This window comes from Misgurnus anguillicaudatus, chromosome 20 (genome assembly GCF_027580225.2).
Source record: "Misgurnus anguillicaudatus chromosome 20, ASM2758022v2, whole genome shotgun sequence".
Taxonomy (NCBI): domain Eukaryota; kingdom Metazoa; phylum Chordata; class Actinopteri; order Cypriniformes; family Cobitidae; genus Misgurnus; species Misgurnus anguillicaudatus.
This window is the reverse complement of record NC_073356.2, coordinates 24,013,043-24,038,858: the sequence shown is the minus strand read 5'-3', so window position 1 is coordinate 24,038,858 and position 25,816 is coordinate 24,013,043. Positions and strand designations below refer to the sequence as shown.

Here is a 25,816-nt window from a genome sequence, read left to right as displayed (position 1 = left end):
TACCTAATGAATAAAATATATTATTTTGATTAAAAATGAGTCCTGCCATTTAATTATTTGACAACCAGAATATAACTTATTTTACAAAGCGAGGCTTTTAAAAACCTAATTACAAAGCGTACAGAGACCTTTATTTTGAAATACACACCTAACTTCCGGCTACAGTCGGAACAGCCTCTTTGTTGTTAGAAATATGACAGAACAATACATGAGGTATGTAAAGAGTCTCTATTTGTGCTTTTTATATTTCACTACGGTGTTTTTTTTTTTAAACAATTACAGGAATCTAACTGTTGTAGCTAACCAATTACTAACAATGATGTTGTTGTCCTCAGTTTCTGAACTAAGTTATGAGGTGTAGCCCGATACAATTCAAGTTCCTAACAACTTGTATCAGAAGTTGACGGCTGTTTGTTTTATTTAATAGTATTAATACTTGTGATACTATGGATATTACTTTAGTTTTAAAAGTAATTTAATGTTTAAATAAAGAAAAACTAAATATACGACTTTGCATTTGCGCTTGTTTAAGTTAAAAGCTATTAGGGCTAACATCACTAGTAGTGTTACTTTTACAACCAGTAGTACGTTTAGTACCAACATTAAAAATACTGAGGTATACTTGATTATTTACTAGTAAACTGTACAATGTATTATGTAAATATAAAATATGAAGTTAAATTAACTTGGATTTGCAAGTTAATTCCACCTAATATTTTAAGTTAAAAGTAACATAAAAATATATGTTGATTTGCCAAAAATGCTACATATATTTTTTACAGTTCCTAAATGCGGTGGTGTCTTTGTTCATATTAAATACTTGCTATAGTTTACAGAATATATAATGGTCTAGTTCAGTGGTTTTCAAACTGGGGGACGTGAGATGGTGCCAGGGGGACCCCAGTTTTACGACATTTTATAAAATACATTATTTTATCATGAATTCTGTGTAATTAAACCTAAAAAAATAAGGCTACTAACCAAAAGCAACTAACTTTTTTGTATAATTTAATGTTTTTTTTAGAGAACAATTTCTTAGAACAATTTTCTTTGGGGGGCCGTGAAGGAATGCACTGTACACAAGGGGGGGCCGCACGCTGAAAAAGTTTGGGAACCACTGGTCTAGTTAATACTATATAGTCATTATATGATGCTATAATAGACATGTAAAAGGTTGAGTATTTATTATAATATACAAGCAGTATACAGTTTACTATAGAAAATACTAAATTATACTATACTTTAGTATTTTGTCATCAGCTGCTGCTGTTTATCAGTCAATTTCTGATCAATTTAAAACCATTGGCATATTGACGACTATAGTTGAAAAAGCCTTTATAACAAAGCGATAGTTTGATTAACTGCACATTAAGGCATTAAATTGCATAATGTCATTTGCATAGTCCAAATTTTTTCTGTTTGTAAATAATAGAAAATTAATTTTGTAAATTTTGTAAATTAAATCTGTACAAAATATAGTTTGAATATAGTTTTTTTTAATTATTGCAAATCACTTAAGTAATGTCACTATCACAATCAGCTATAGTTATTTCTTATTATCTGTATTTTCCAATAAATCCTATCGCTGCATCCTTCATATTTAGATTTGTATATGTATTTTATGCATAGCAGTGTACTAAATGCATTCATAACTTGCTTCTTAGGAGGCCTATGATCATTTAACATGCTTTTTAAAATAATTGCAGGCATGGTCTTTGAAAAGTTCTTGTCAGTAGGGACTAAAGAGGAGCTGCGTGATGGGAAATCAAGAGTTAGAGGAGGTGTTTGTAGCTGTTATTCGACCAAAGAGCGCAGCCAGCTTGAACTCCAAAGAATACAGAGCTAAAGCCTATGAGGTAAGATTATTGGCAAACGCTATGCTTTAGTTTCATCATAGACATTACCATGTTTAAAACTTAATTTCCATGCAGATTTTACTCATTGAACTTCCCCTGGAGGGTAAAGAGAAAAAACGTAAGAAGGTCCTTCTTGGGACGAAAATTCACACCGACAGAGACCGGACAAAGTCGATTCTGGAGTATGTTGACGAAACCACCAAGCCCATATCGAATAACCAGGGCATAATAGGTCTGTAGTCATTTATCATTATGTGTGGTGTTTGGTTTCATTCACTTCTAAGGTACCATAATAGGCATGTTAAGACCTGTTATCGATTAATTACCCCAAAGCTTACGTTTGTTGCAGGGAAACGTGTTGTGCACATGAAGAAGTTCCCATTAAATGGTGACAGTGAAGGGAAGGAAGCCTCCTTATGTATTGTGCCAATCAATGTCAAAGGTAAAACTCACAAATTGCTTTGTAAAATAAATGTAAACAATTTATATGCATTTGAAACCAGTTGGTTTCAAAGGTTACTAATGCTACAAGAGTGGTGGCTGTGGTGGCCAGTGCAGGTTTTTTTAATGGCTCTTCTGGGGCGAATTTGATATGTTTCTCAATGTCAAAGACAACAGCAAGTCTGTTTATCACCCTGGGAGTCCCAGTTTTTACTGCCTTCAGGACATTATGCGTGTGTGTAGTGAAACCAGTGCCCATTTCTCCTCAATCACCTCAAAGATGCTGCTTGCCCTGGACAAGTAAGTTTGCGCTTCATAACTAACCATCTTGATCATACTAAAGATTTCTGTTATGATCATCCCAGAAATCAATATTTTTACTAAAAAGTAGTTTTGTCAGTTTTGAGGTCAAAAAGTCTTTAATAGTCTTAAATAGGTCATCAAATATGTCAGATGTGGCAAACATTGCTGTCATCTCAGGTGGTTGGCAGAGCAGCACACGGTGCCTCATGCCATTCCCGCGCTGTTCCGGCCTGCTCCGGTTGACCGTGTGAAGACTAACGTGAGTAACCCGGCATACATTGTGGAGAGCAAGCAGAACGACAGTCTGCTGCATATGGGCTACACGGCTCTGGAGATCAAAAGCAAGATGATGTCATTGGAGAAAGTCGACATGTGCATTGAGAACCCACTTTATGGATCAGATCTGCAGTACACCAACAGAGTAAGACTCCCTTGTATAATTGTTTTATGGATGTGAGCAGTGTGTAGAAGCTGATATATTATATGCGCAGGTTTTTAAGCCTGTTGTCTGAATTGTTACCCAAGAAGTCATACTGTATTTTTTTATAAAGCATTCCACGTGCAGCTCTCCTCTACATTTGATGATTGTAAGACGTTTTAAAGGGGACATTCCACAAGACTTTTTTAAAATGTTAAATAAATCTTTGGTGTCCCCAGATTACGTATGTGAAATTTTAGCTCAAAATATCATATAGATAATTTATTATAGCATGTTCAAATTGTTACTTTGAAGGTGTGAGCAAAAATGTGCGGTTTGGGTGTGTCCTGTTAAATGGAAACGAGTTGATCTCTGTACTAAATGGCAGTGCTGTGGTTGGATAGTGCAGATGAAGGGGTGGTTTTATCCCCTTCTGACTTCACAAGAGCCAAATTTCAATTACCTATTCCAGTGGTTCCCAAACTTTTTCAGCGTGCGGCCCCCCTTGTGTACGGTGCATTCCTTCGCGGCCCCCCAAAGAAAATTTGTGACAAAAAACTGTTCTAAAACTCTAAAACATTTTAATAAAAAAAAAAACCATTAAATTCTAAAAAAAAGTAGTGCTTTTGGTTAGTAGCCTTATTTTTTTTAGGTTTAATTACACAGAATTCATGATAAATTAATGTATTTCATAAAATGTCATAAAACTGGGGCCCCCCTGGCACCATCTCGCGGCCCCCAGTTTGAAAACCACTGGCCTAGTCTGCATGCTTGCAGAGAATGGTTTACCAAAACTTAGTTACTGGGTAGATCTTTTACACAATTTTTAGGTTGATAGAGGCACTGGGGACCAAATTATAGCATTTAAACATGGAAAAGTCACATTTTCATGTTATGTCCCCTTTAAATTATACTTACTCTGTTGCACAGGTGGATAAAGTCATCATTAACCCTTACTTTGGCTTGGGAGCACCAGATTATTCCAAAATCCAGATTCCAAAGAGAGACAAATGGCAACACAGCATGTCCAGCGTAACAGAGGACAAGTCAGTATAAAATTCACTGCGCTTTGCAACCGAGTTACACAGATGCAAACTTCATTTTAACAATCCAGTTGACTTGATGTTTCTGTTTCCTGTAGAGAGCGCCAGTGGGTGGATGATTTCCCTTTACACCGCAGTGCCTGTGAGGGAGACACTGAGCTTTTGTCCAAACTATTGGACAGCGGCTTCTCGGTTAAACAACTGGACAGTGACCACTGGGCTCCCATTCACTATTCATGCTGGTATAGACTTTGACTTTTTTTAACACATATTCCCCTTAAAATAAATTTGATATTGAATGACGGTTCATAATAGGGTACAATTAACATTTTTCTAGATTTACTGAATACAATAAGATATTAAATTGATGTTTCTATATAAGTCCATTTGCTTCCTTGCCCCAAATGTTACATGGCCTGGGAAGTTTTTGAAAATATACATACATATATAGATACAGGTCATTGAAAGTGCTTGAATCTATTTTCTGCAAGAAGTTTTCTGGAAAAAAATCCATATTATTCCCTATGTAGTGTTAGCCTGGTCCAACCAGACTCTCGTACATTCATTTCATTTGTACAGAGAGTCTGGCCACGCTCCATTGCAAAGCGTTACTTCCGTTAAGGAGGGTCCTCTGTTGAAGTTTAAAACTATTGGATCTGCCCAGAGTCACTCTGAATCTGCCATAACCAATCGCTAACGTTTGGTCGTGACGTATATCATGCACCAAAACCGGCCGGAAACCACAAGTAAGAATAATCAGACAAACAAAACTTAGCAAACCTGGTTCTTGCTCCAGCTTTAACTTCTGTATATTCGGCAGTTTTGCAACAACGGACCGAATAGATTTTCTCACGTGTTTGTCCGCTGCCATTACTGAACTACAATTCAAACTGACGCACGACCTCAACGTCATCGTTCTTAGCCACCCCCATCTGTTCGCTGATTGGTCCTGCAGATTTTTGCAGGAGAAAACGAAACTCTACAGAGCAGTCCCAGACGTAGTACTGAAGCTAAATGAAAATTAAGCGGAAGCACGTAGGAGGGCGGAGCCAGGCTAATGTAGTGTAGGATAATATCATAAAAATCTAGACTTTTTAAGCACACGTGCTAAACTATTCACTTCAAATGCTTATATCTTCTGTATGCGAATGTTGATTCATACCAAAATGCTTTTTTTGCATATTTGTGTTTGACACATGAAAACGTCTCGGGTTATGTATGTAACTGTTGTTCCCTGAAAAGGGAACGAGATGCTGCGTCTCCCTTGCCATACTTCCTGCGTCCCTGTAACACGATGTAACCTTTCTCTCACTTGAAATGTGTCCCCAAAATATATCTACTTTCTCCGTCTACAGGCATGGAAAGGTGGAGGCCACAAAGCTTTTGTTGGAGAAAGGAAATTGCAATCCTAACCTGCTGAACGGGCAGCTAAGCTCTCCATTACACTTTGCAGCGGGTGGAGGCCATGCAGAAATTGTACAGTTACTTCTGCAGCATCCAGAGATAGACAGGGTGAGAAAGATGCTACAGACCATTTGGGGTTTCGGTGAGATTCAGCCCATGTTGTATACAATTTGTCTGATTTGTGTTTTACTTATTACTGTCTGTCTTCTCAATAAAAGCACATTGAAGACCAACAGAAACGATCTCCTGTTCAAGTATGTGAAGAAAACAAGCAGAACAACTGGGAGGAGACAGTGAAACTTCTTCAGCAGGCCAGCAATAAACCTGTAAGCTTGAAATCCTCCAAGTCCTCCTAGACAGAGCTACAGTTCAGTGCCTTCATTATAATATTAATCCCTGCAGGGACTGAGTGGTATGTGTGTGTGTGTTTCAGTATGAAAAGGTGAGAATTTATCGCATGGATGGATCGTACCGCTCCGTGGAGCTGAAACATGGGAACAACACAACAGTGCAGCAAATCATGGAAGGCATGAGACTGTCTCAGGAGACACAGCAGTACTTTACCATCTGGATCTGCTCTGAGAACCTCAGTGAGCCACCACACTCGCATATCACATTCAACAACCTAGTTATTCGTTTTAGAGCAGGATAGCATACTTGCAATAGCAGTTTTGGAGTAAATCTGAGATGGTTTTGTTTTTATCTTATCTCAGTCTACAATTGAAACCGTACCACAAGCCCTTGCAGCACTTACGGATCTGGAGTGAGATAGTGACTGATCTAACCGCGCTGGATCCACAGAGGGAAACACCACAGCTTTTCTTGCGGAGAGATGTTCGGCTGCCTTTAGAGATAGAGAAAAAGGTTTTTAACTTTCTTCAGATAATAAAATGTCAATCAGATCCAACAGATTGGGCTTTTACAGTGTAGATTTTTCTATGTTCCTCCAGGTTGATGATCCACTGTCAATCCTCATCCTCTTTGATGAAGCTCGCCACTGTCTCCTCAAAGGTTTTTTATCAACCTCAGACAGCAAGCTAATTACTCTCGCCAGCCTTCTCTTGCAGATTATTTACGGCAACTACGACAGCAAGAAACACAAACAGGGATTTTTGAAGTATGTAGTCTGGAGCTCACATTCATGCTTAGATCACCCCATTTAAATGATTTCTGAAACTGTTTAACATGCCTGTGGTTTGTGAATATTTGCTTGTTTTACGCAGTGAAGAAAACCTGAAATCCATAGTTCCCATCTCAAAAGTCAAGAGCAAAGCACATCATTGGACCAACCGAATACTTCATGAGTACAAGGTGTGTTTTCTGTGTTCATGTTTAAAAAAGATACATTAAAATAGATTTGTATTTCATGGACTTGGAGAAGGAGAAAAACCTTTGGCTACCAGTTTGGCGCGGTATTTCGCAATACACATGATAATACCTGTCTGCTATCACCTCTGAATCGCAAAGGCGATATTATGCACAGCTCTTTCATGTACTACGGCTATCTGATCATTAGAAAGTCCTTTTCAAGCTAAAATCACTTTGAGTTTGTGTCGTTTATAACATACATTATAAAAACACTCGTCAAACACAATTTTTATAAATATTCTTTATTTTCATGAAAATACCTGAAAGGGTTTGATGAACAGTGATGTAAACATGCCTAAACATTTCCTGGAGCTGTATTGATTTTGCACAAGAGCGCCATCTGGCTTTTGGCTGTAGCAGCTTTTCACTGTAATTCATTAAGAAACATAGCAAGCAGAATTGCACGATTTACTGTTCCAGCCCTAGTAATAAAGGATATTAGGTTTTATAAAAATAAAGCTTTATTTGGGTCAGTGACAAAAACGCTTTGGCAAGATAAGAAATTCTAAAATCCTAAAAAAAAATGTTTTAAAGCATGCATCAGGTTTATTTCAATGCACATTGTGTATTTATGTTAATTTTATGCAATAAAAAATTACATTTGCACCATTTTTATGAAAGATAAGACTTAATGGACCTAAAAATGTAAAATGGTGTAACCGTCAATTGCACCAAAGATTGAGAAATATTCTCATTTTAATAATTTTAATGAGTTTTTGTAATATTTGTCCTGACATATGCTGAAAATTACTCTGTTTTCTTAATAATCTTTGACAAATGATGTAAAAATGTATGTAAAAAATCATAATACACTAAACTAGATGATTATATATTATTCCACATTTTTTTATGAATATATTTATTTTTCATTAAAAAAATACTAGTTACACCAAATGACACAGACCGGTTACACCACATTGACATATTTGCAATTATCCCCCAAATATTCTTTCAAAATGAAATAAAACCAGAATTTTTAGACTTTTTTTAAATAAAAATAAAGTGTTATTTGGGTCAGTGACAAAAACGGTTTGGCAAGATGAGAAATTCTAAAATATATATATAAAAAACTTGTTTTAAAGCATGCATCAGGTTTATTTAAATGCACATGACATTGTGTATTCATGTTAATTTTATGCAATAAAAATTACATTTGCAGCATTTTTATGAACGACAAGACTGAATGGACCTGAAAATGTCAAATTGTGTAACCGCCAATTGCACCAAAAGTGTTACGGGTGAAATCCAGGTAAGACAGGATGCGGATCCAAATGCAGTGAGTTTTATTAAAAATAACAACAAACAAACAAAACATATCAGGAAGTCCAACAAGGAACCAAGAACACGGAACACGAAAACACCATAACATCAAATAACGATCGACATCAGACACTGGAAACACTAGGCTTAAATACACAGAGTAATCAGGGAAAACAAGACACACCTGGGGAACAATCATCACACGGACCAATGAACAAAAGAACTACAAAGAACTACAGACATGGATGACACAGACATGACTTCAAAATAAGAGTACAAGACAGGGTACACAGACAGAGTTCATAACATAGCCCCCCCTCAAAGGGCGGCTTCCAGACGCCCCCCAGAAAACCCCAAAGTACAACAGTCTAGGAGGGCGGTGGCATGGAGGTGGACCCGGGGGAGGGATGGTGGGCCAAGGCCATGAAAGTCCAAGGGCCAGGGCGGAGCCGTAGGCAAAGACAGGGACCACGGCGGAGCCGCGGGCGGAGGCTGGAGCCAGGGCGGAGCCGCGGGCGGAGGCTGGAGCCAGGGCGGAGCCGCGGGCGGAGGCTGGAGCCAGGGCGGAGCCGCGGGCGGAGGCTGGAGCCAGGGCGGAGCCGCGGGCGGAGGCTGGAGCCAGGGCGGAGCCGCGGGCGGAGGCTGGAGCCAGGGCGGAGCCGCGGGCGGAGGCTGGAGCCAGGGCGGAGCCGCGGGCGGAGGCTGGAGCCAGGGCGGAGCCGCGGGCGGAGGCTGGAGCCAGGGCGGAGCCGCGGGCGAAGCAGGCAGCCAAGGCGGAAACTGGGACCAGGGTGGAGCCGGCAGGGCGGGAAGCCAGGGCGGAGCCGGCAGGGCGGGAAGCCAGGGCGGAGCCGGCAGGGCGGGAAGCCAGGGCGGAGCCGGAGACCAGAGAGGGACTGGAAACCAGGGTGGTGCTGGTGGTATCATGAACCTGGGTACAGGAGAACAGAGAGAGGCCCTCTGGGCCTGATTAGACAGGGCAGTAAGTTCAAATATAGACATCTCAGACCAGACAGTGAGGGCAAAGAGCTTGGGGACAGTCATCTTGGGACATGCAGAGAGTTCAGCACTGGCCATAGTCTTTGTGACGACAAAGAGTCTCTGGGGCATCGCGGTGACCACACTAGCTGACCAATGGGGCTCAGATGACTCACTCGGCTCAGATGACTCACTCGGCTCAGATGACTCACTCGGCTCAGATGACTCACTCGGCTCAGATGACTCACTCGGCTCAGATGACTCACTCGGCTCAGATGACTCACTCGGCTCAGATGACTCACTCGGCTCAGATGACTCACTCGGCTCAGATGACTCACTCGGCTCAGATGACTCACTCGGCTCAGATGACTCACTCGGCTCAGATGACTCACTCGGCTCAGATGACTCACTCGGCTCAGATGACTCACTCGGCTCAGGGGAATCAGAAGCTTCAGAGGACTCGGGAGATTCACTCGGCTCAGAGGACTCGGGAGATTCACTCGGCTCAGAGGACTCGGGAGATTCACTCGGCTCAGAGGACTCGGGAGATTCACTCGGCTCAGAGGACTCGGGAGATTCACTCGGCTCAGAGGACTCGGGAGATTCACTCGGCTCAGAGGACTCGGGAGATTCACTCGGCTCAGAGGACTCGAGAGATTCACTCGGCTCAGAGGACTCGGGAGATTCACTCGGCTCAGAGGACTCAGGAGATTCACTCGGCTCAGAGGACTCGGGAGATTCACTCGGCTCAGAGGACTCGGGAGATTCACTCGGCTCAGAGGACTCGAGAGATTCACTCGGCTCAGAGGACTCGGGAGATTCACTCGGCTCAGAGGACTCAGGAGATTCACTCGGCTCAGAGGACTCGGGAGATTCACTCGGCTCAGAGGACTCGGGAGATTCACTCGGCTCAGAGGACTCGGGAGATTCACTCGGCTCGGAGGACTCGTGTTCATGAGTCTGGTTGATCTGCCGTTGAACTGGTGAGCCACACACTGAAAAAACATAGCACAATGCCAGTGCTAACAGGGATGATTCACAAAGATTAAAAAGTTCTAGGAGCTCCGAGGCCTTCAGTGAATCAATGGGCACAAACAGTTTCAAGAGCTCTGTAGCTGTCTCATGTGATGTAACACACCTGCTGGCCGATGATTCACTTGGGGATCTGCTCGGGGACGATTCACTCGGAGATTGACTCAGGGAAGATTCACTCAGAGATTTACACAGGGAAAACTCACTCAGAGATTTACACAGGGAAGATTCACTCAGGAAAGATTCACTCAGGAAAGATTCACTCGGAGATTCACTTGGGAAAGATTCACTCGGGGATTCACTCGGGGATTCACTCGGGGATTCACTCGGGGATTCACTCGGGGATTCACTCGGGGATTCACTCGGGGATTCACTCGGGGATTCACTCGGGGATTCACTCGGGGATTCACTCGGGGATTCACTCGAGGAAACGAGCGATCCAGAGATTCTGGTCGCTCGGACAGTGATCAGCGGGTAATCCAACACACTGGAGATTAAGCAGCCGACCCGGGCTTTCACGGGATGAACCGGATAACCTGGTGACTTGTGCACCGGCTCAGACACGGCGGAAGTCATCTTGTGAGCGGGGTCGGACAAAACACAGGGAAACCTTGGAAGCACGAGGGGAAACACACAGGGGAGCGAGGAATTGCTGCTGGATCCTTAATGGTCGATCGTTCTGTTACGGGTGAAATCCAGGTAAGACAGGATGCGGATCCAAATGCAGTGAGTTTTATTAAAAATAACAACAAACAAACAAAACATATCAAGAAGTCCAACAAGGAACCAAGAACACGGAACACGAAAACACCATAACATCAAATAACGATCGACATCAGACACTGGAAACACTAGGCTTAAATACACAGAGTAATCAGGGAAAACAAGACACACCTGGGGAACAATCATCACACGGACCAATGAACAAAAGAACTACAAAGAACTACAGACATGGATGACACAGACATGACTTCAAAATAAGAGTACAAGACAGGGTACACAGACAGAGTTCATAACAAAAAGAATGAGAAATATTCTAAATGTAAATTTTAATGCGTTTTTGTAATATTTGTCCTGTCATATGCTGAAAACTGCTCTGTTTTCTTAATAATCTTTGACAAATGATGTAAAAATGTATGTAAAAAAATCATATTACACTAAACTAGATGATAATATTTTATTCCAAATTTTTTATGAATATATTTATATTTTCAGTTACACCAGTTGGCACAGACCGGTTACACGCCATTGACATTTTTGCAATTATCCCCCAAATATTCTTTCAAAATGAAATAAAACCAGAATTTTTAGACTTTTTAAAAATAAAAATAAAGTGTTATTTGGGTCAGTGACAAAAACGGTTTGGCAAGATGAGAAATTCTAAAATATATATAAAAAAACTTGTTTTAATAGCATGCATCAGGTTTATTTCAATGCACATTGTGTATTCATGTTAATTTTATGCAATAAAAAATTAAATTTGCAGCATTTTTATGAATAATAAGACTGAATGGACCTGAAAATGTCAAATGGTATAACCGCCAATTGTGCCAAAGAATGAGAAATATTAAATATTTTATCCACATTGATGGCATGTAAGCGTAATCTTAAAAAATAATAATTTTAAAATATCATATTATTAGTTATTTCTAAATGTAAATTTTAAAGCGTTTTTGTAATATTTGTCCTGACATATGCACAGCTCTGTTTTCTAAATAATCTTTGACAAATAATGTAAAAATATATGTAAAAAAATCATATTACACTAAACTAGATGATTATATTTTATTCCACATTTTTTATGAATATATTTATATTTTCATTAAAAAAATACTAGTTACACCATTTGACACAAACCAGTTACACCACATTGACATTTTTGCAATTATCCCCCAAATATTCTTTTAAAATGAAATTTTAGACTTGGTCCTCAAAAAAGAGAATGTATGCAAGTAATCTGCAAATTTATTTTGAACAATTGAACCAATTTATTGAACCATTTACAAAAAAATATTAATTTGATTGTATTGGTTGTCGCTTAATGAAATGGTACATTTTCTATGTTGTAATAACATACTGACACCAGATTGATCAACTTAATTGAAATTCCTTTATTGATTTAAAAATCCGTAGAGCCTGAGCACCAGTGAGGGTGTAAGTAAAGAGATGCACCATCTCCAGAGACTCTTCTTGCAGAACTGCTGGGATATTCCCACCTATGGAGCGGCTTTCTTCACGGGTCAGGTGTTTACCAAAGCCAGCTCCAGTACCCACAAAGTCATCCGAGTGTATGTAGGTGTCAACAACAAAGGTCTTCATCTAATGAACATGGAAACAAAAGTAAGAAAATGTTTTGTTTACCAAACATGACATATGAAAAGCTCAGATGTAGAAGTTGCTAAATGCCACCTCTGTTTAAATTAGATAATGTTATGAAATATCTGGCATTTAGAAATACTGGTTTGTAAAGTCCTCAAGTGCATGGAGATGAATTGGAAAAATGACGATGGGAGTGCGTCAAGGTGTTCAAGTTTTTATCCGGTTAAAGTAGACTTACCGAATTTATTAGAATATCGATCACCTTTTTGACTCTTTAACCTTTTTTCAGAAAGAACAATGAAGAGTGGATACTTTTTTTTTAGAGCTGGAGATTTTTTTTGCATGTAATTAAAAGTTGTTTGTTTTTGCAGCTAAAGACAGTCAAATTTTAAATCACAATAATGAAATGACTAAAGTGACATATGTTACAATAAGGCATTTCAATTACTGCCTAATAACCTTTTCATTGCCATTAAAGTGAAACTGCTGACCTTAAACATAAGAGCCTGATAAAAAAGCTTATTTACAAGAACACATGTCAGTGCACTTAGAGGGTTTTTGCATCTGAGCTCTTCATATAATAGTGTGTCTGGCTGATGCCCTTTCTTTAGTTAAAGCAACTGTTTTCGTGTATCAGGTGCTGCATCTCAGTCTGGAGTATGGGGCATTTATGTGGCAGCTGGGTCAGGCTGATCAATATGTCCAAATCCACAGTCTGGAGAACAAGAAGAACTTTGTAGTACACACCAAACAGGTACGTTACGGCCAATGCATTAGTGCCCTACCGCAAAAGTGAGATGGATCAGTGATTGTGCACGTCTTTTGTCTGCAGGCCGGACTTATTGTCAAGCTGCTGATGAAGTTAAGTGGACAGATTACACCAAACGACAGAGCCCCGTCAGATAAATATGCTTATGGTTAATTTCACTGAAGAGAAGCACACATACTACATCCTTGCCTTTTTGCAGTTGTTTTGATTATTTTATGCTATTTTAAAATATATAAGAATTGTTTTTACCAAAAAGCTTTTAGATATTATAATGTTAACCTAATTTACTATGTTATATTTTCTTACTGTATATGCTATTATATCCATTTTATAATGTCTTAATAAATTTGTGCGTTGTCATTTTTCTTAAATATAATTGGTCATTTTTATTAATTTAAAATGAGAAAACGGTTGTTTATTAACTTTAAGCATTATGTCTTAAGAAATTAATATCAACATTTACTATCGAATCAATAAAGAATAGTTCTAAATAAGTTATAAATTAAATATAACTATTTTTATATTTGCTATTCTGCTAATATGTTTATTTTAACTCACTCAATAGAAGTTTTTAAAGGAAAACACCACAATTTTTCAATACTTTACTATGTTCTTACCTCAGCTTGGACAAGTTGATGCATAACTGTCTTTTTTCGATGCGTGCACTTGATCTTTGTGCAGCGCGTTGTGGGTGTGTTGGCATTTGGCCTGGCCCCATTCATTCCTTGGGATCCAGGCAGGGATGAATTTAAAAGCAACCAAACACTTCCATGTTTTCCCTATTTAAAGACTGTTACAAGAGTAGTTACACGAGTAAGTATGGTGGCACAAAATAAAATGTGGTGATTTTTAAGTGGATAAAAAATGAGAACTATATTGCACTGTAAAAAATACTTTGCTAACTTAAATTTTTTTGTTGAATCAACTCGGATTTACAAGTCATTTCAACCTACTATTATTTATCTTGACTAGAGATGAGTTGTTTTAACTACAGGTGAGTTGTTATAACTTATAAAATTAAGTTGACTTTTCTCAACTATATTTTATAAGTTGTGACAACTCATCTCTGCTGACATGACTTGTAAATCTAAGTTGATTTAACAAAACATTTTAAGGCAGCAAAGTATTTTTTACAGTATGTATGGAAACTTTTTTGAGTTTGAGCGAGAGGCAGAGTAGTGCTCTTCCGCCATACAATATAGTTATTATTTTTTATCTTAAAAAATCTTTAAAAAAATCGCCAAGTTTTATTTTGTGCCACCACACTTAAATGTGTAAATAGGAAAAACATGGAAGTGCCCGGTGGCCTCCAAACTCATCCCCGCCTGGATCCCAAGGAATGAATGGGGCCAGGCCAAACGCCAACACAATCACGACGTGCCGCACAAAGATCAAGTGCACGCATCGAAAAAAGATAGGGATGTATTAATTCATCTAAGTTGAGGTAAGAACATAGCAAAATACTGAAAAACTGTGGTGCCTTCCCTCAAATAAAACATCTATCACCACCCTTTAAAATTAAATACAACTATTTCTATATCTGCTATTCTGCTAATATGTTTATTTTAACCCACTAAATGGTTGTTTTTAAATAAAGCATCTATCACCACCCTTTAAACCCATGAGACAGATTTAGACAGAAGATCATGTCAGGGTTTCTTTTCTGTGCAGATTTACATTACCTATTGAAATGGTTCCTGTCCTATCCAAGATAAATGGCTTATTCCGAATTGTCATGCCTTAATAGCCTCTCATTCAGTCTACATAATGCTGTCATGTCGCCTCCTGCTCAATGGCTGTAAAACATAATCTAATTTTCAAGTATGGTCCAATGAATGCAGCATAAAAGGTTGCGGTATTTCATGCAAGGCGTCCTGGAATGTTATTTTATAGTTTGCGTGATCCAGTGGCTTGCACAATAAATTTTATTAATATACTGACACTTCATTCATTTAAAGATCTGTGCTTCGATTTTATTTTTCCATTATACTCTGAGGACACTAGAACTAGTTGTCAGTAACTTAAGTATGTGTTTTTTTAAGGCAAATTATGCAAATGTGTTGTCTAGTAGTGGCAGGTTTCAGTGTGACAACATGCCCCGGTAGGGATCAAAAGGGAAGTGCATTTCTATTAGTCATGGGCAATAATGCTAGATATGTTCAAAACCCAAAGTTTACCTATGAAGCAGGCTAATCACTGGAGTAAAAAATATGTGACAACTAGCCCCTGGTCTAGGGGGGGCAGTTTCCCTTTGTTTCAGCTAGGCAATGTATAAATTGCTGGAATTGCTGAGTTGACATCTTCCACTACATTGTCTTTGCAAACGTTCCCATCTTCCTTTATTTACGTATTCCCTTGCTGCAGAGGACAGAACAGTAAGGTTCTGTTCCTGAGAATAAAACGCTTCTGTGGATCCTCCGTCCCTCTGAGAATTCCTTCACTTTATCCACAAAAGTGGTAAAAACGTTTTCCCACTCAACAAACCGCTGAGTAACACGATGTCCGACTTGCCAACGGCTCATTTGTTTGCTGTACTGAAAGGGAGATCGTTGGTCTGCGAAACCATCCGAAAGGTCAGACAAAACTTGCTTTTAAAACAGAGACGGCGATGCTTTACAAAGACACGACTGAAATCTTCCTCACACCCTATTTCTCACACAATACTTGAATGGGAGCTTAGAGGCGCATAATAAAAGAGGCAAGAAGAAAATGGGAGGGGAATCTTTTCAGTTCTTCAGAAGCAACAATAGTCTTTGTCTACAATGTCCCTCCATTCTTATTGGGGTTACTGAAGGGGACCGGGTGGAGGGGCCGGTTTTCCATAGTAACAGTGACAAAACAAGCGAGCAGGTCCCAGAGCAAGGAGAAAGGGAGAGAGAGACAAAATATGCTTCAAATCCCAGACAGAATCACTATATCAATCTGTGCAGAGGGTTAAAGGAGGCAGACGGCGCGCCAAAGGAGGGGGAAGACTTATGGGAAGAATGGGCACAGCTTCACTTGTGTAGAAGAAAAAGCAAGTGAAAAATACTTGAAAGGCATTTTGGTTATTGCTGTTTTGGCTAAAATGAATTCAGACAGTCAGTATGAGGACTCGGTGTCCATCATGGTCCTGGAGAACATCAAGAACAGACTGCTGCATGCCTTCAGAACGACAGCAGAACCAAGAACCGCCGTCGGGACGGCTCATCTGATCAGAAAGAGTTTCCAAGTCAACGAAGAACTTCGAAGAGCCAAAATTGATGGAGCCATAACATGGTTAAGATCAGAACTGGTATGTTTTGTACATTACACAACCTTTAAATTAAATGTTATTAAAGTGTTCTTACGTGGTGTCATATAGGAGAACCATTTTTGTTTTTGTCAAAAAATCTTTTGTGAAACAGAAAGGTTGTGTGGATGTTTAAATGATAGTGACTTGTCGGAATAGTTTGTGTATTAGATTTGTTTTTTACATTGAATATGATTTATTTTTGTTGGTTTGGTAATATGCATTGCATTCCTGGGAAATCTACATATTGTAAGTGAAATCCAGGCAAAAGTCTCATCATCTATGAGATAAAGCCCAGGAAAGTCTGATATCACTCAGGGATTTCATATTAACTTAAATCTTTGACATGTCCTCAGTCTGTATGAAAGATATTAAGGTTATATTTCACACAATGTTCTTTAGATTATGTAGGATGACCTTAAAAAAACCGTAAATGAAAAAAAGTCACTTTAGCTGCTGTCAAAGGCAATGTCACATATGGGTGATTCTCACGAAATCCAGTGTCCATTCTCACGAAATCCGTGTCCAGCATCAGAATAAAAGAAAACTTAAAGCCAATTTTGCACATATAAGATTAAGGTCTGAACTTACTATAATCATTATTTTTAGAGGATTTAAAACATATTTCCTATATTTTTTAGATTATCATTATCAAAAATGATCATTACCGCAACATGATATAACATTAAATAAATGCATTTACAAACTCATGTTTCGGTAATGAGAACTAAAAAGTTGTCTAGGTACTATGACAAAAAAGTCACTTTTATCTGAAGAGAAAAAAATAAGAACTGCTTACCTGGTAACCATCTTGAGTGTCACAGTCAATTATGTCCCTTCCAACAATTTTTTTGCGAAAATGTTAGTTCCTTGAGGTCTTAAACAATGATTGAAAATTGTTGCGGAGGATGAGAAAATTGGTCTTGGACACATTTATATTCCTTATTATTGTCTCTACATTTACCAATGATCACAAATACCCCATGTTTCTTTACTGTAAATGTTTATAGTATAACATGCACTGAAGCTTTTTATTTTTTTGATTTTTATTAATTATAAATATTTCCATGTCAAAGAACCTAAATCCAGACACGTTGCGGTAATGAAATTTTTCCCCTTAAATGTGGAAAAAACAAAATTGGTTTGTATGATGTCATTTGAAATCATGTGCAAAAAAGTACATCATGAGATGTTTTAACTGTATGCTTATTTTGATACTCTTACTTTGCATTTTCTTTTTTATCAAGATGTATCATGACACCTCTAATAAAGTCTAATTTCGCGAGAATCACCCACATGTTTATGAAATGATAGATTTTTCATGAACGACTTGATAGCGTATACAAACACCTGTGCCGTATGTGAATGTAACTGATAAGCGGCTCATCTGTTGCTCTCTGATTTATATGCAGCTGGAGATGCGATCTCAGGATCGACAGCTGGCTCAGACTCTGCTGGGACTCAACAAGGAGATTCAGAGGCTCAGACGGGAGAACGGATCCTTGCTTTCAGAGCCTGACAGCAGCGACCACACAGAGGAGACATGAATCAGTCTTGTGTCAGAGACAGTATTAGCTGAATGCATAAACAGTGATGTGCATTTTTCTACTCGTTTGTTGAGTTAATGGTGATCTCTTTAGGAGAGGACAACACAATGTTGTTGTTCCCAGTGTTTAGACCTGGCTGAAAATTGGTATTTTGTAATTATATCTGTGATAGGGAAACACATTGTTTTTTTTAATCACTTTTATCCTCTTGGCACTTTATTGGAAAACTCACTAAATGTAAAAGCTTGTATGCATATACAAATCTGACCAAATACTGGTTACCAGACAAAATGTAATGTCTGAATAAAAATAAATGATATTGCTAATACAAGGGCACGATGTTAAAATATACAACTGCAAGGTTTAAAATCAGAAGTACGAGAAATAAAGTTGACTTTCTGAGAAGTGTAACTTGCAATGAGGCATTTCGAAAGTAGGGTAAATCTTACAAAAGATGCAGAAGCGGATTGTTTATGTAACATTTTACTCGGCCCGATAAGCCAATAAACCCCATCCATAATCCATTCATGTTTCAAACAACAGAGATACCTAAAGAAAGCTGGAAGAGACACTTTTTTGAGCATGCTTGGTATAGACTACATGATTATTTCATTAAAGACCGACATGTAGCTGTTTAGTGTGACTGTTTGATCTACATGTGTTGAAGGTTTATAATATGGAATTGATGCACTGTAAATAAAAATGCTGCATTTTTGTCAAATCAGCATATATGTTTATGTTACTTTAACTTAGTAAATTAAGTTAAACAATTTTAACTTGTTTTTATAAGTTATATCAACTTATAACACGTTAAAACTTAAAATAGTAAGTTGAATTGACTTGCAAAACCAAGTTGTTTAACTTCATTCTGCATTTTTTGTGGAATATAATATAGCAATGTGTGTAAAGCACTCACCATAGTTTTTAATAAAATGTGACCTGTAAAATCTAGTAGGAAGATTTGGAGCATCAAAGTTTAATTTCAGTCATTAATTTCAAAAGCACCATATGGTCCTATTCACGATTTTAAATTTCCTTTGGTGTGTAAGTGTGTATTAGTAGATGTTAATGATATGCAAAAGGTACAAACCCCAAAGTAAACAATGACACGAGTTATCATCTCCAACATAAAAAAAATTTCTTGGACTACAACAAACACACAGATTGTAGGTAACAGTTTACTTCCTAGGCCTGTTGACGTGGACAAGACCGACATTATCATAATTCCTCCTGCTTGGACTCACAGCCTGTAAGTTAACTCCTGTTAGCTTTGCATTGTGAGCGAATCTTTCAAACACGGTAAGGAGCGCCACATTTCCTGCTGACATCAGTGGTATTCAGGCCAATCACATACAGATAAGCTGGCCAATCAGGGACAGCGCTTTTCAAATCGATGAGCTTTGTACAAAATCAGTGCATTTCAGGAAGACAGTATATTTGGAGCTACAGAAATGTATGGTATGTGGAAAATAATGTGTTTTTTAACCATAAACCACGCGAACAGTACACAAAACAACGTTTTTAACAATGAAATTGGTGCTCTTTCATATTGATTTCAAGCTTTGACATGCGGCCTTACTCTGTCAGTAGGTTATTTTTCATGTTTTTTACATTATGGATGATTTATGTATAAAACAGTAAATCACAAAAAAATGACTTTTCACAGTCAGGGTAACAAATTTGGTCTTTGGTTTAAGTTGTATGATAAAATGATAACTCACATTTGCAATTTCAGGTTTTTATTACTAAAAGATGAAAATATGTCATATCAATGGTGATATTTGTCATGTATAATTTACATAATTATCATTAAACAAATTTCACATTATAGGCTTGTCTCAATACACTTGAATTGTGTTGTCCGCTATATTCAAAATATGACAGTCCCTAAAGTATGTTCTTTCGTTCATTTACTTACACAAAGACTGTATATGATTCAATAACTGAATCAAAGTTAGGGTCAGTTCACCATATGAAGACATTTTTGAAAGAAATCATCTGACAGAATGTTTTATGTCAGTCTGTCATCATAACATCATGTAACACTTTTACACATTGTATAGAGAGGAAAAAATTGTGTATAGAATCATACAGTTCATGTGAAACAAAATCACAATGTGTTATTCTCATATCGAGGAATAGCAGTCTATTAGTCAAGACTTTGTCATAAAGCGCATTTTCATTTCTAACATTTCACAATATAAATAGTTCATATCATGCAGAATCAAAACTTTTAAAATAAAAATAGATTTTACATGTTTTACAACTCCAATCCGGTCCGGGCCATGAATAGGATTTACTGAATATTTATGCTCTGCAGTATAACTACACTTTTAGCAGAATTGGACATATGTCATCTACCCACATACTTTGGAGTAAATTTATTTTTAAAAAATGTATTTTGCTAAAAAATATGTGGTTCACAACTTACATATTTTTTTTAAAATACATTAGATAGAGTTTAAAGGGACAGTTCACCCAAAAATGACAATTCTGTCATCATTTTCTCGCTCTCATGTTGTTACAAACCTGTATCAATTACTTTGTTTTGATGAACACAAAGGAAGATATTTTAAGGAATGATCAGAGGCCCCATTGACTCCCATAGTATTCTTTTTCCTATATGAAAGTGAATGGGGCTCATCATCGGTGTGGTTACAAACACCTTTGTGTTTATCAGAACAAGTTAGGTTTTTTCAAAACTTTGCATGGGCACGTTTCTGCATAGCGTGAAAAATGGTAACAAAAAACTTTTTTGTTGTTTTTTGAAAAAAAAAGTTTGATACAGCCCCTTCAAAACGCTGAGTGTACAGCAGCTACATTAAACACAAAGAAATGATCATCTGTTCTTCTGTTAGACACAACTCAACCTCAATGTGCAAAGAAAACAATATTAAAACAGTCACTCTGATGGTGTATTAACCAAGCACATGTTGACTCTATACTGTAAGTTTCAGGGCACAGAATTGCGTCTAATAAAGGCTCTTTTTGGCAGATAGCCGAGGGGAACAGGGCTCACAGATGTGTTAACGGAGCAGATGGAAGGGTAAAAGCCCATTTCTCCAGAGAAAGAGGACACACTGCTGTTCCCACCATCACTCCCTGAATCCCAGTATGGCTCCATCTCCACTTCTTCTTCTGTGGCCTTTTCACACTCCAGCTTCAGTTCCTGAATACCATCATGAAGATCCATCAGCTGGCGAATCAGAGCTTGGTCCTGAGAACGCATTTCAATCTACAAAGCAAAAGATTCAATCAGTACAAAGTTGCAATCAGTACAAGTTTATCAAACATATCTGATCATCACAAACTGAAGCTAATATAACAGCAAAATATAATAGCATTGAACAAGCAATAACATGAGTACTTGCCACGGAAGTTGCCCCTCTCTTTACTGAACCCTACTGAAAAATCCAGCTAAGACCAGCATAAGCTGGTGAGCTGGTTTTAGCTAATCCCTAGCTTGGTTTTAGCTGGTTTTGCTGGTGTAGGAAGCTGGTCTAGCTGTGTTTTGGTCACATTTTAAGCTGGTCTAGCTGGACTTAGCATGTCATGCTGGAATACCAGCTCTCCCACCAGCATGACCAGCTTTGTCAGGCTGGGAGGACCAGCGTAAACCACCTTTAACCAGTTAAAACCAGCTACCAGCTTATGCTGGTTTTAGCTGGATTTTTCAGTAGGGAAGTTTAATAGTATAAATAATGTGGAATAAATTAGGCAGTGGTGGCCGGTGACTTCTTTTTTGAGGGCGCTCGATATGAAGTTCGCCACAACATGTATGTAGTTCATGTGTGTGGTTCGTAATTTCAAAATATGTGTTCTGCGCGTCTTGTCAAAATAAGTGCCTACTGCAGACGCGTCTAAAGGGTTTATGATAAAAGAGATGCTCGCGTTTGCCAGATAATCACATAATCTCATGCGTAATCAGAGTTTACTGTTAAGGGAGTGTGTTGCGTGTATTTTGTGAAGCGATTTTGACGCGTGTGCAGCACGCACTTATTTTGACAAAACACGTGATGCACATGGTTCACATGATGCAACAAACACATATTTTGAAAACACGAGCCACACACATGACCCTCCCAACACTTATTTTGAATTCGCGCCCCTCGGATGAGCAGTCACGAGCCGCCACTGAAATTAGGCATGAAACACACAAAACAGTTAACAGTTTAATACGCAAAATGAGTTTAGTAAAATAAGCATGGCCCACTTAGTCATGATAATGTCACTAACATTTGAATTTACAGTTTTGAAAGCCTAATATCGTTAACATTTTCAATTTAATTTTATTTATAGTGCTTTTCCACAATTGTTTAATTATTTCAAAGCAGCTTTACATTAATGGGGACATATCATGAAAGTCTGACTTTTTTACATGTTTACGTGCTATAATTGGGTCCCCAGTGCTTCTATCAACCTAGAAAATGTGAAAAAGAACAACAAGTTTTGGTAAACCATTCTCTGCAAACATGAAAAAAAATAGTTCATTGAAATTTGGCTCCCGTTGTGATGTCAAAACGAGATAATATTGCCCCTTAACTCTTTCACCGCCAGCGTTTTTTTTAAAAAAAGTTGCCAGCCAGCGCCAGTGTTTTTCATGATTTCAGCTTTTGAATATGGGTAGGTTTCTGCAAAAACACCACATTTTGAGCAAAAAGCAGAGAAAATTCCATTTTTGTGACGGACTTTTCATAGAGATCCCATTCAGAGCGATCTTTACAACAGACACGAGCCGTTTCTCAATGTCAAGGATACTTCCTTGGCAGGATTAGTCCTTACAAGTCACTTCCTTCAGAGGCGAAGCGAGGCTCCTTTTAAGCATTCGGAGAACACGTTAAATGGAACAGGCTAACAAGTGCACGTCATTACGTCATTGCGTGATTGAAAGGTGTGCTTTCGGTGCTACGCGCATAGGATTGTGGGTGATTTCAGCGCGTGAAGAGCGCGAAGGATACAAATTTGCATCCTTTCCTGTATATGGGATATTTCTCGAACGAAGGACTCAGTCCTTGGCTGAAATTTCGAGGATCCACGACATTGGAACAGTCATTCGACGGACGTCGATGACGTAGAATCATCGAAATTCTAGCTTCCGAGGATCCTTCCTTGACATTGAGAAACGGCTACTGACATGCAGCAGCTTGCCATAGGGCATTACTTCCGGGTTTAAAAAGTTGCGGAAGGGCGCCACCTGGTGGATAATAGCGGTATTGCGGAAAGACGGAAAATCTCGTCATTGGCGGGGAAGCGTTTTCTCTTAATTGACGAGATATCTCGTCAATGGCGGTGAAAGAGTCTGCACTATCCAACCACAGCACTGCCATTTAGTGCAGAGATCAGCTTATTTGCATTTAAAAGGACACACCCTAAAAATGGCACAAAAGTGGCAATTTCAACATGCTATAATAAATTATCTACATGATATGTTGAGCTAAAACTTCACATACATACTCTGGGGACACTAAAGATCTTAAAAAGGTCTTGTGAAATGTCCCCTTTAATGGAAGCAGGAGAAAACACTGAGAAAATAGGTTGCAAAGTACAGTGGCTAAGATTAAACGTTACTATCTAGCGTTGTAATAATGTAACATATGACATCATCATAACAATAAGATTTTTTATGAATAAGAATTTTTAGTGCTTTATCTCAAAACCCTAGAACTACAGAAATTGAAAGCATCTTACAAAGACTTCTTGCGGTGCCTTTTATTTGAAACGTTGCCATGACAAGTCACCAGTACAAAGGTTTAAATGCCAAGCAGTATATCAAACTGAGAATAGGCCTATGCATTGTAACGACAAGACGGTCATAAATCTTTACTCGTTAGAAAGTTGACCTTTGATTTTATTGAGGATAAAATGACCTGCATCTATAACAATAGGCATATAAGCAACGTTGTTAGACATACATAAAATGCATAGACCACCTAGACCACCCACCATGCACATTAAAATACATGGCTGAAAAACTGATCCCATTGAAATAGGTAAAAAAAGGTGTTGCTAAAATAAATTTGGCCAAAACAATTAAATTGATTAAATTTACAAATACGTGCATAATGCATAGATCTGTTTTCAATTCAAGGAGGATAACACATTTTTATCTAAACTGCCAGCATTTGTTATATGATGTTTTTCTAAAAAAAAATCCCCGTTGCCCACTAGGATTTATGCAAAATCTAAACACTGAAAAATAAAACTACACTGTAAAAAATGCAAGTGTAATTATGGAAGTCAATTCAACCTACTTTTTAAAGTTTTGACTTGTAACTTAGGAAAAACAAGTTGAAATTATTTAATTTTTTAAGTAAAAGTAACATCAAAATATATATGATAATATTTTTTACAGAGTATCCCTATATTTTTTGTCAAAATTAAAAACTGCTTCATACAAAAACCTTACCAGCTCTTTTCTCAGCCAGGCCAAAGCAGTCTCAATGTTTAATCGGCCTGCGTCTCCAGCCACATGCGTCCCTCTGTGCACCTTCTGAGAAAAAGAAGGGTCCCTGGATCTCTTACAGTGATCAAAAGCAGTGTCTTTACAGGAGAAATCCCTTAGTCTGGTAATCACTATTTCCATTATTTTTTAAATCTGTTCAAAGTCTTCCAGTCAGCTGTACGATACACAGCTCTGTCACTAATACACAACTCTATGTATCAGCAGAGAGCTAATCTACACTAACAGTGAGTCTGCTCCGGGACTGACATTTAAAGCACACCCCTCCCTCCCTTCTTCCCTCCCTGCAACCTCATAAATGCTCAAACAAATGTGCTCATTTTGTATGCAACATAAGTCAGTGTTTAAGTGCGTGAGAATGACGTAGAAAAACTACGTCAACTTTGCCTATAGTGCTTTCAACTTTGACTTTTAATGCATGGGAACAAATGTGGTGTTGCCATGGCTTTCCAGGAAGTACAAGTGAAGACAACTGAAGTCCATGGAATGTTCTTGGCAGTATCAGGACATTAAATAGCAAGAACTGATTGGACTTCTGTTCATTTGTTTAAGGACCAAATAGAAACACGTAAATTGGAAAACACATTCTCTCAGGTCACACTCACAGTCTTATGTGTTTATTCACAGATGTCATCAATAGCTATCTCTGTTAGATGGTCAGGGATATTCTTCAAACTGTCTATGAGGAGAAATTAAACTCAGGGTCTTTGTGAACCCTTTATTCAAACTCTGACGAACACGAACGACCGCCCAGACAGCCATTTGAAGCCACATGCTGCCGTATCCATGCGCTTCCCTAGCAACCTGCACAAATAAGCAGCACATCTCAATTCAGGATAAAAATAGGCCCAATTAAGGCTATATTTGAATCCAAATTAGACCACAAATCAAAGCAACAGTATCTTTTTAGATGTTTATCTGACATTAAAGACTTTAAGAAAGACAGAATGGGACCAGCTTCTCTTTAGTCATGAAAAGCTGCAGTCTGTATCTGGCATCTATATCGCCATCTATGATTGATATATAAAATTGCAGTTATTTGCAAAACAATGTTCTGTGCAGCCGAGTTGGCTAATTTGTATCAATTCGTACGAAGTTAATTGTGCAAAATTATACAATTCTCATGAAAAAACATCAACGAAACTGAAACCCTAACCCCGCTCTTAACCCCAACGTCACAGGGGTCATTTCAACAGATGCCTTACCAGTTAAGACTGGTATAAACTGACATTTTTACATACTGTTCCCCAGATGATCGTTTTTTAAAACTTTACAGATTAAACGCCGCCAACTAAATGACACTTCAAAGGGGACATTTCACCAGAGATTTTTAAGATGTACATAAAT

At 38.3% G+C, this 25,816-nt stretch overlaps 3 protein-coding genes across 3 annotated transcripts; 2 read left to right on the top strand and 1 right to left on the bottom strand.

Annotated features, from left to right (window-relative positions):
* The first annotated feature begins 137 nt into the window (after positions 1-137).
* Positions 138-13,567, top strand: krit1 (KRIT1 ankyrin repeat containing). The gene is made up of 17 exons (XM_073858342.1): positions 138-213; positions 1,707-1,856; positions 1,932-2,088; positions 2,206-2,298; positions 2,468-2,597; positions 2,778-3,021; positions 3,949-4,064; positions 4,160-4,303; positions 5,417-5,573; positions 5,684-5,791; positions 5,899-6,057; positions 6,180-6,329; positions 6,416-6,582; positions 6,689-6,776; positions 12,237-12,443; positions 13,060-13,176; positions 13,255-13,567. Exons 2-17 carry the CDS (start codon positions 1,758-1,760, stop codon positions 13,342-13,344), a joined length of 2,226 nt encoding a protein of 741 aa, XP_073714443.1. The 5' UTR covers positions 138-213; positions 1,707-1,757; the 3' UTR covers positions 13,345-13,567.
* Positions 13,568-15,473: 1,906 nt separating this feature from the next.
* On the top strand, positions 15,474-18,882 carry aard (alanine and arginine rich domain containing protein). Its single transcript, XM_073858341.1, has 2 exons — positions 15,474-16,465; positions 17,875-18,882. Exons 1-2 carry the CDS (start codon positions 16,259-16,261, stop codon positions 18,007-18,009), a joined length of 342 nt encoding a protein of 113 aa, XP_073714442.1. The 5' UTR covers positions 15,474-16,258; the 3' UTR covers positions 18,010-18,882.
* Positions 18,883-20,406: 1,524 nt separating this feature from the next.
* Positions 20,407-24,705, bottom strand: LOC141351472 (uncharacterized). Its single transcript, XM_073858340.1, has 2 exons — positions 24,416-24,705; positions 20,407-21,244 (listed from the first exon to the last, which is right to left on the bottom strand). The coding sequence occupies exons 1-2, from the start codon at positions 24,590-24,592 to the stop codon at positions 20,963-20,965; spliced, it is 459 nt and encodes a 152-aa protein (XP_073714441.1). The 5' UTR covers positions 24,593-24,705; the 3' UTR covers positions 20,407-20,962.
* Between the last annotated feature and the right edge of the window lie 1,111 nt (positions 24,706-25,816).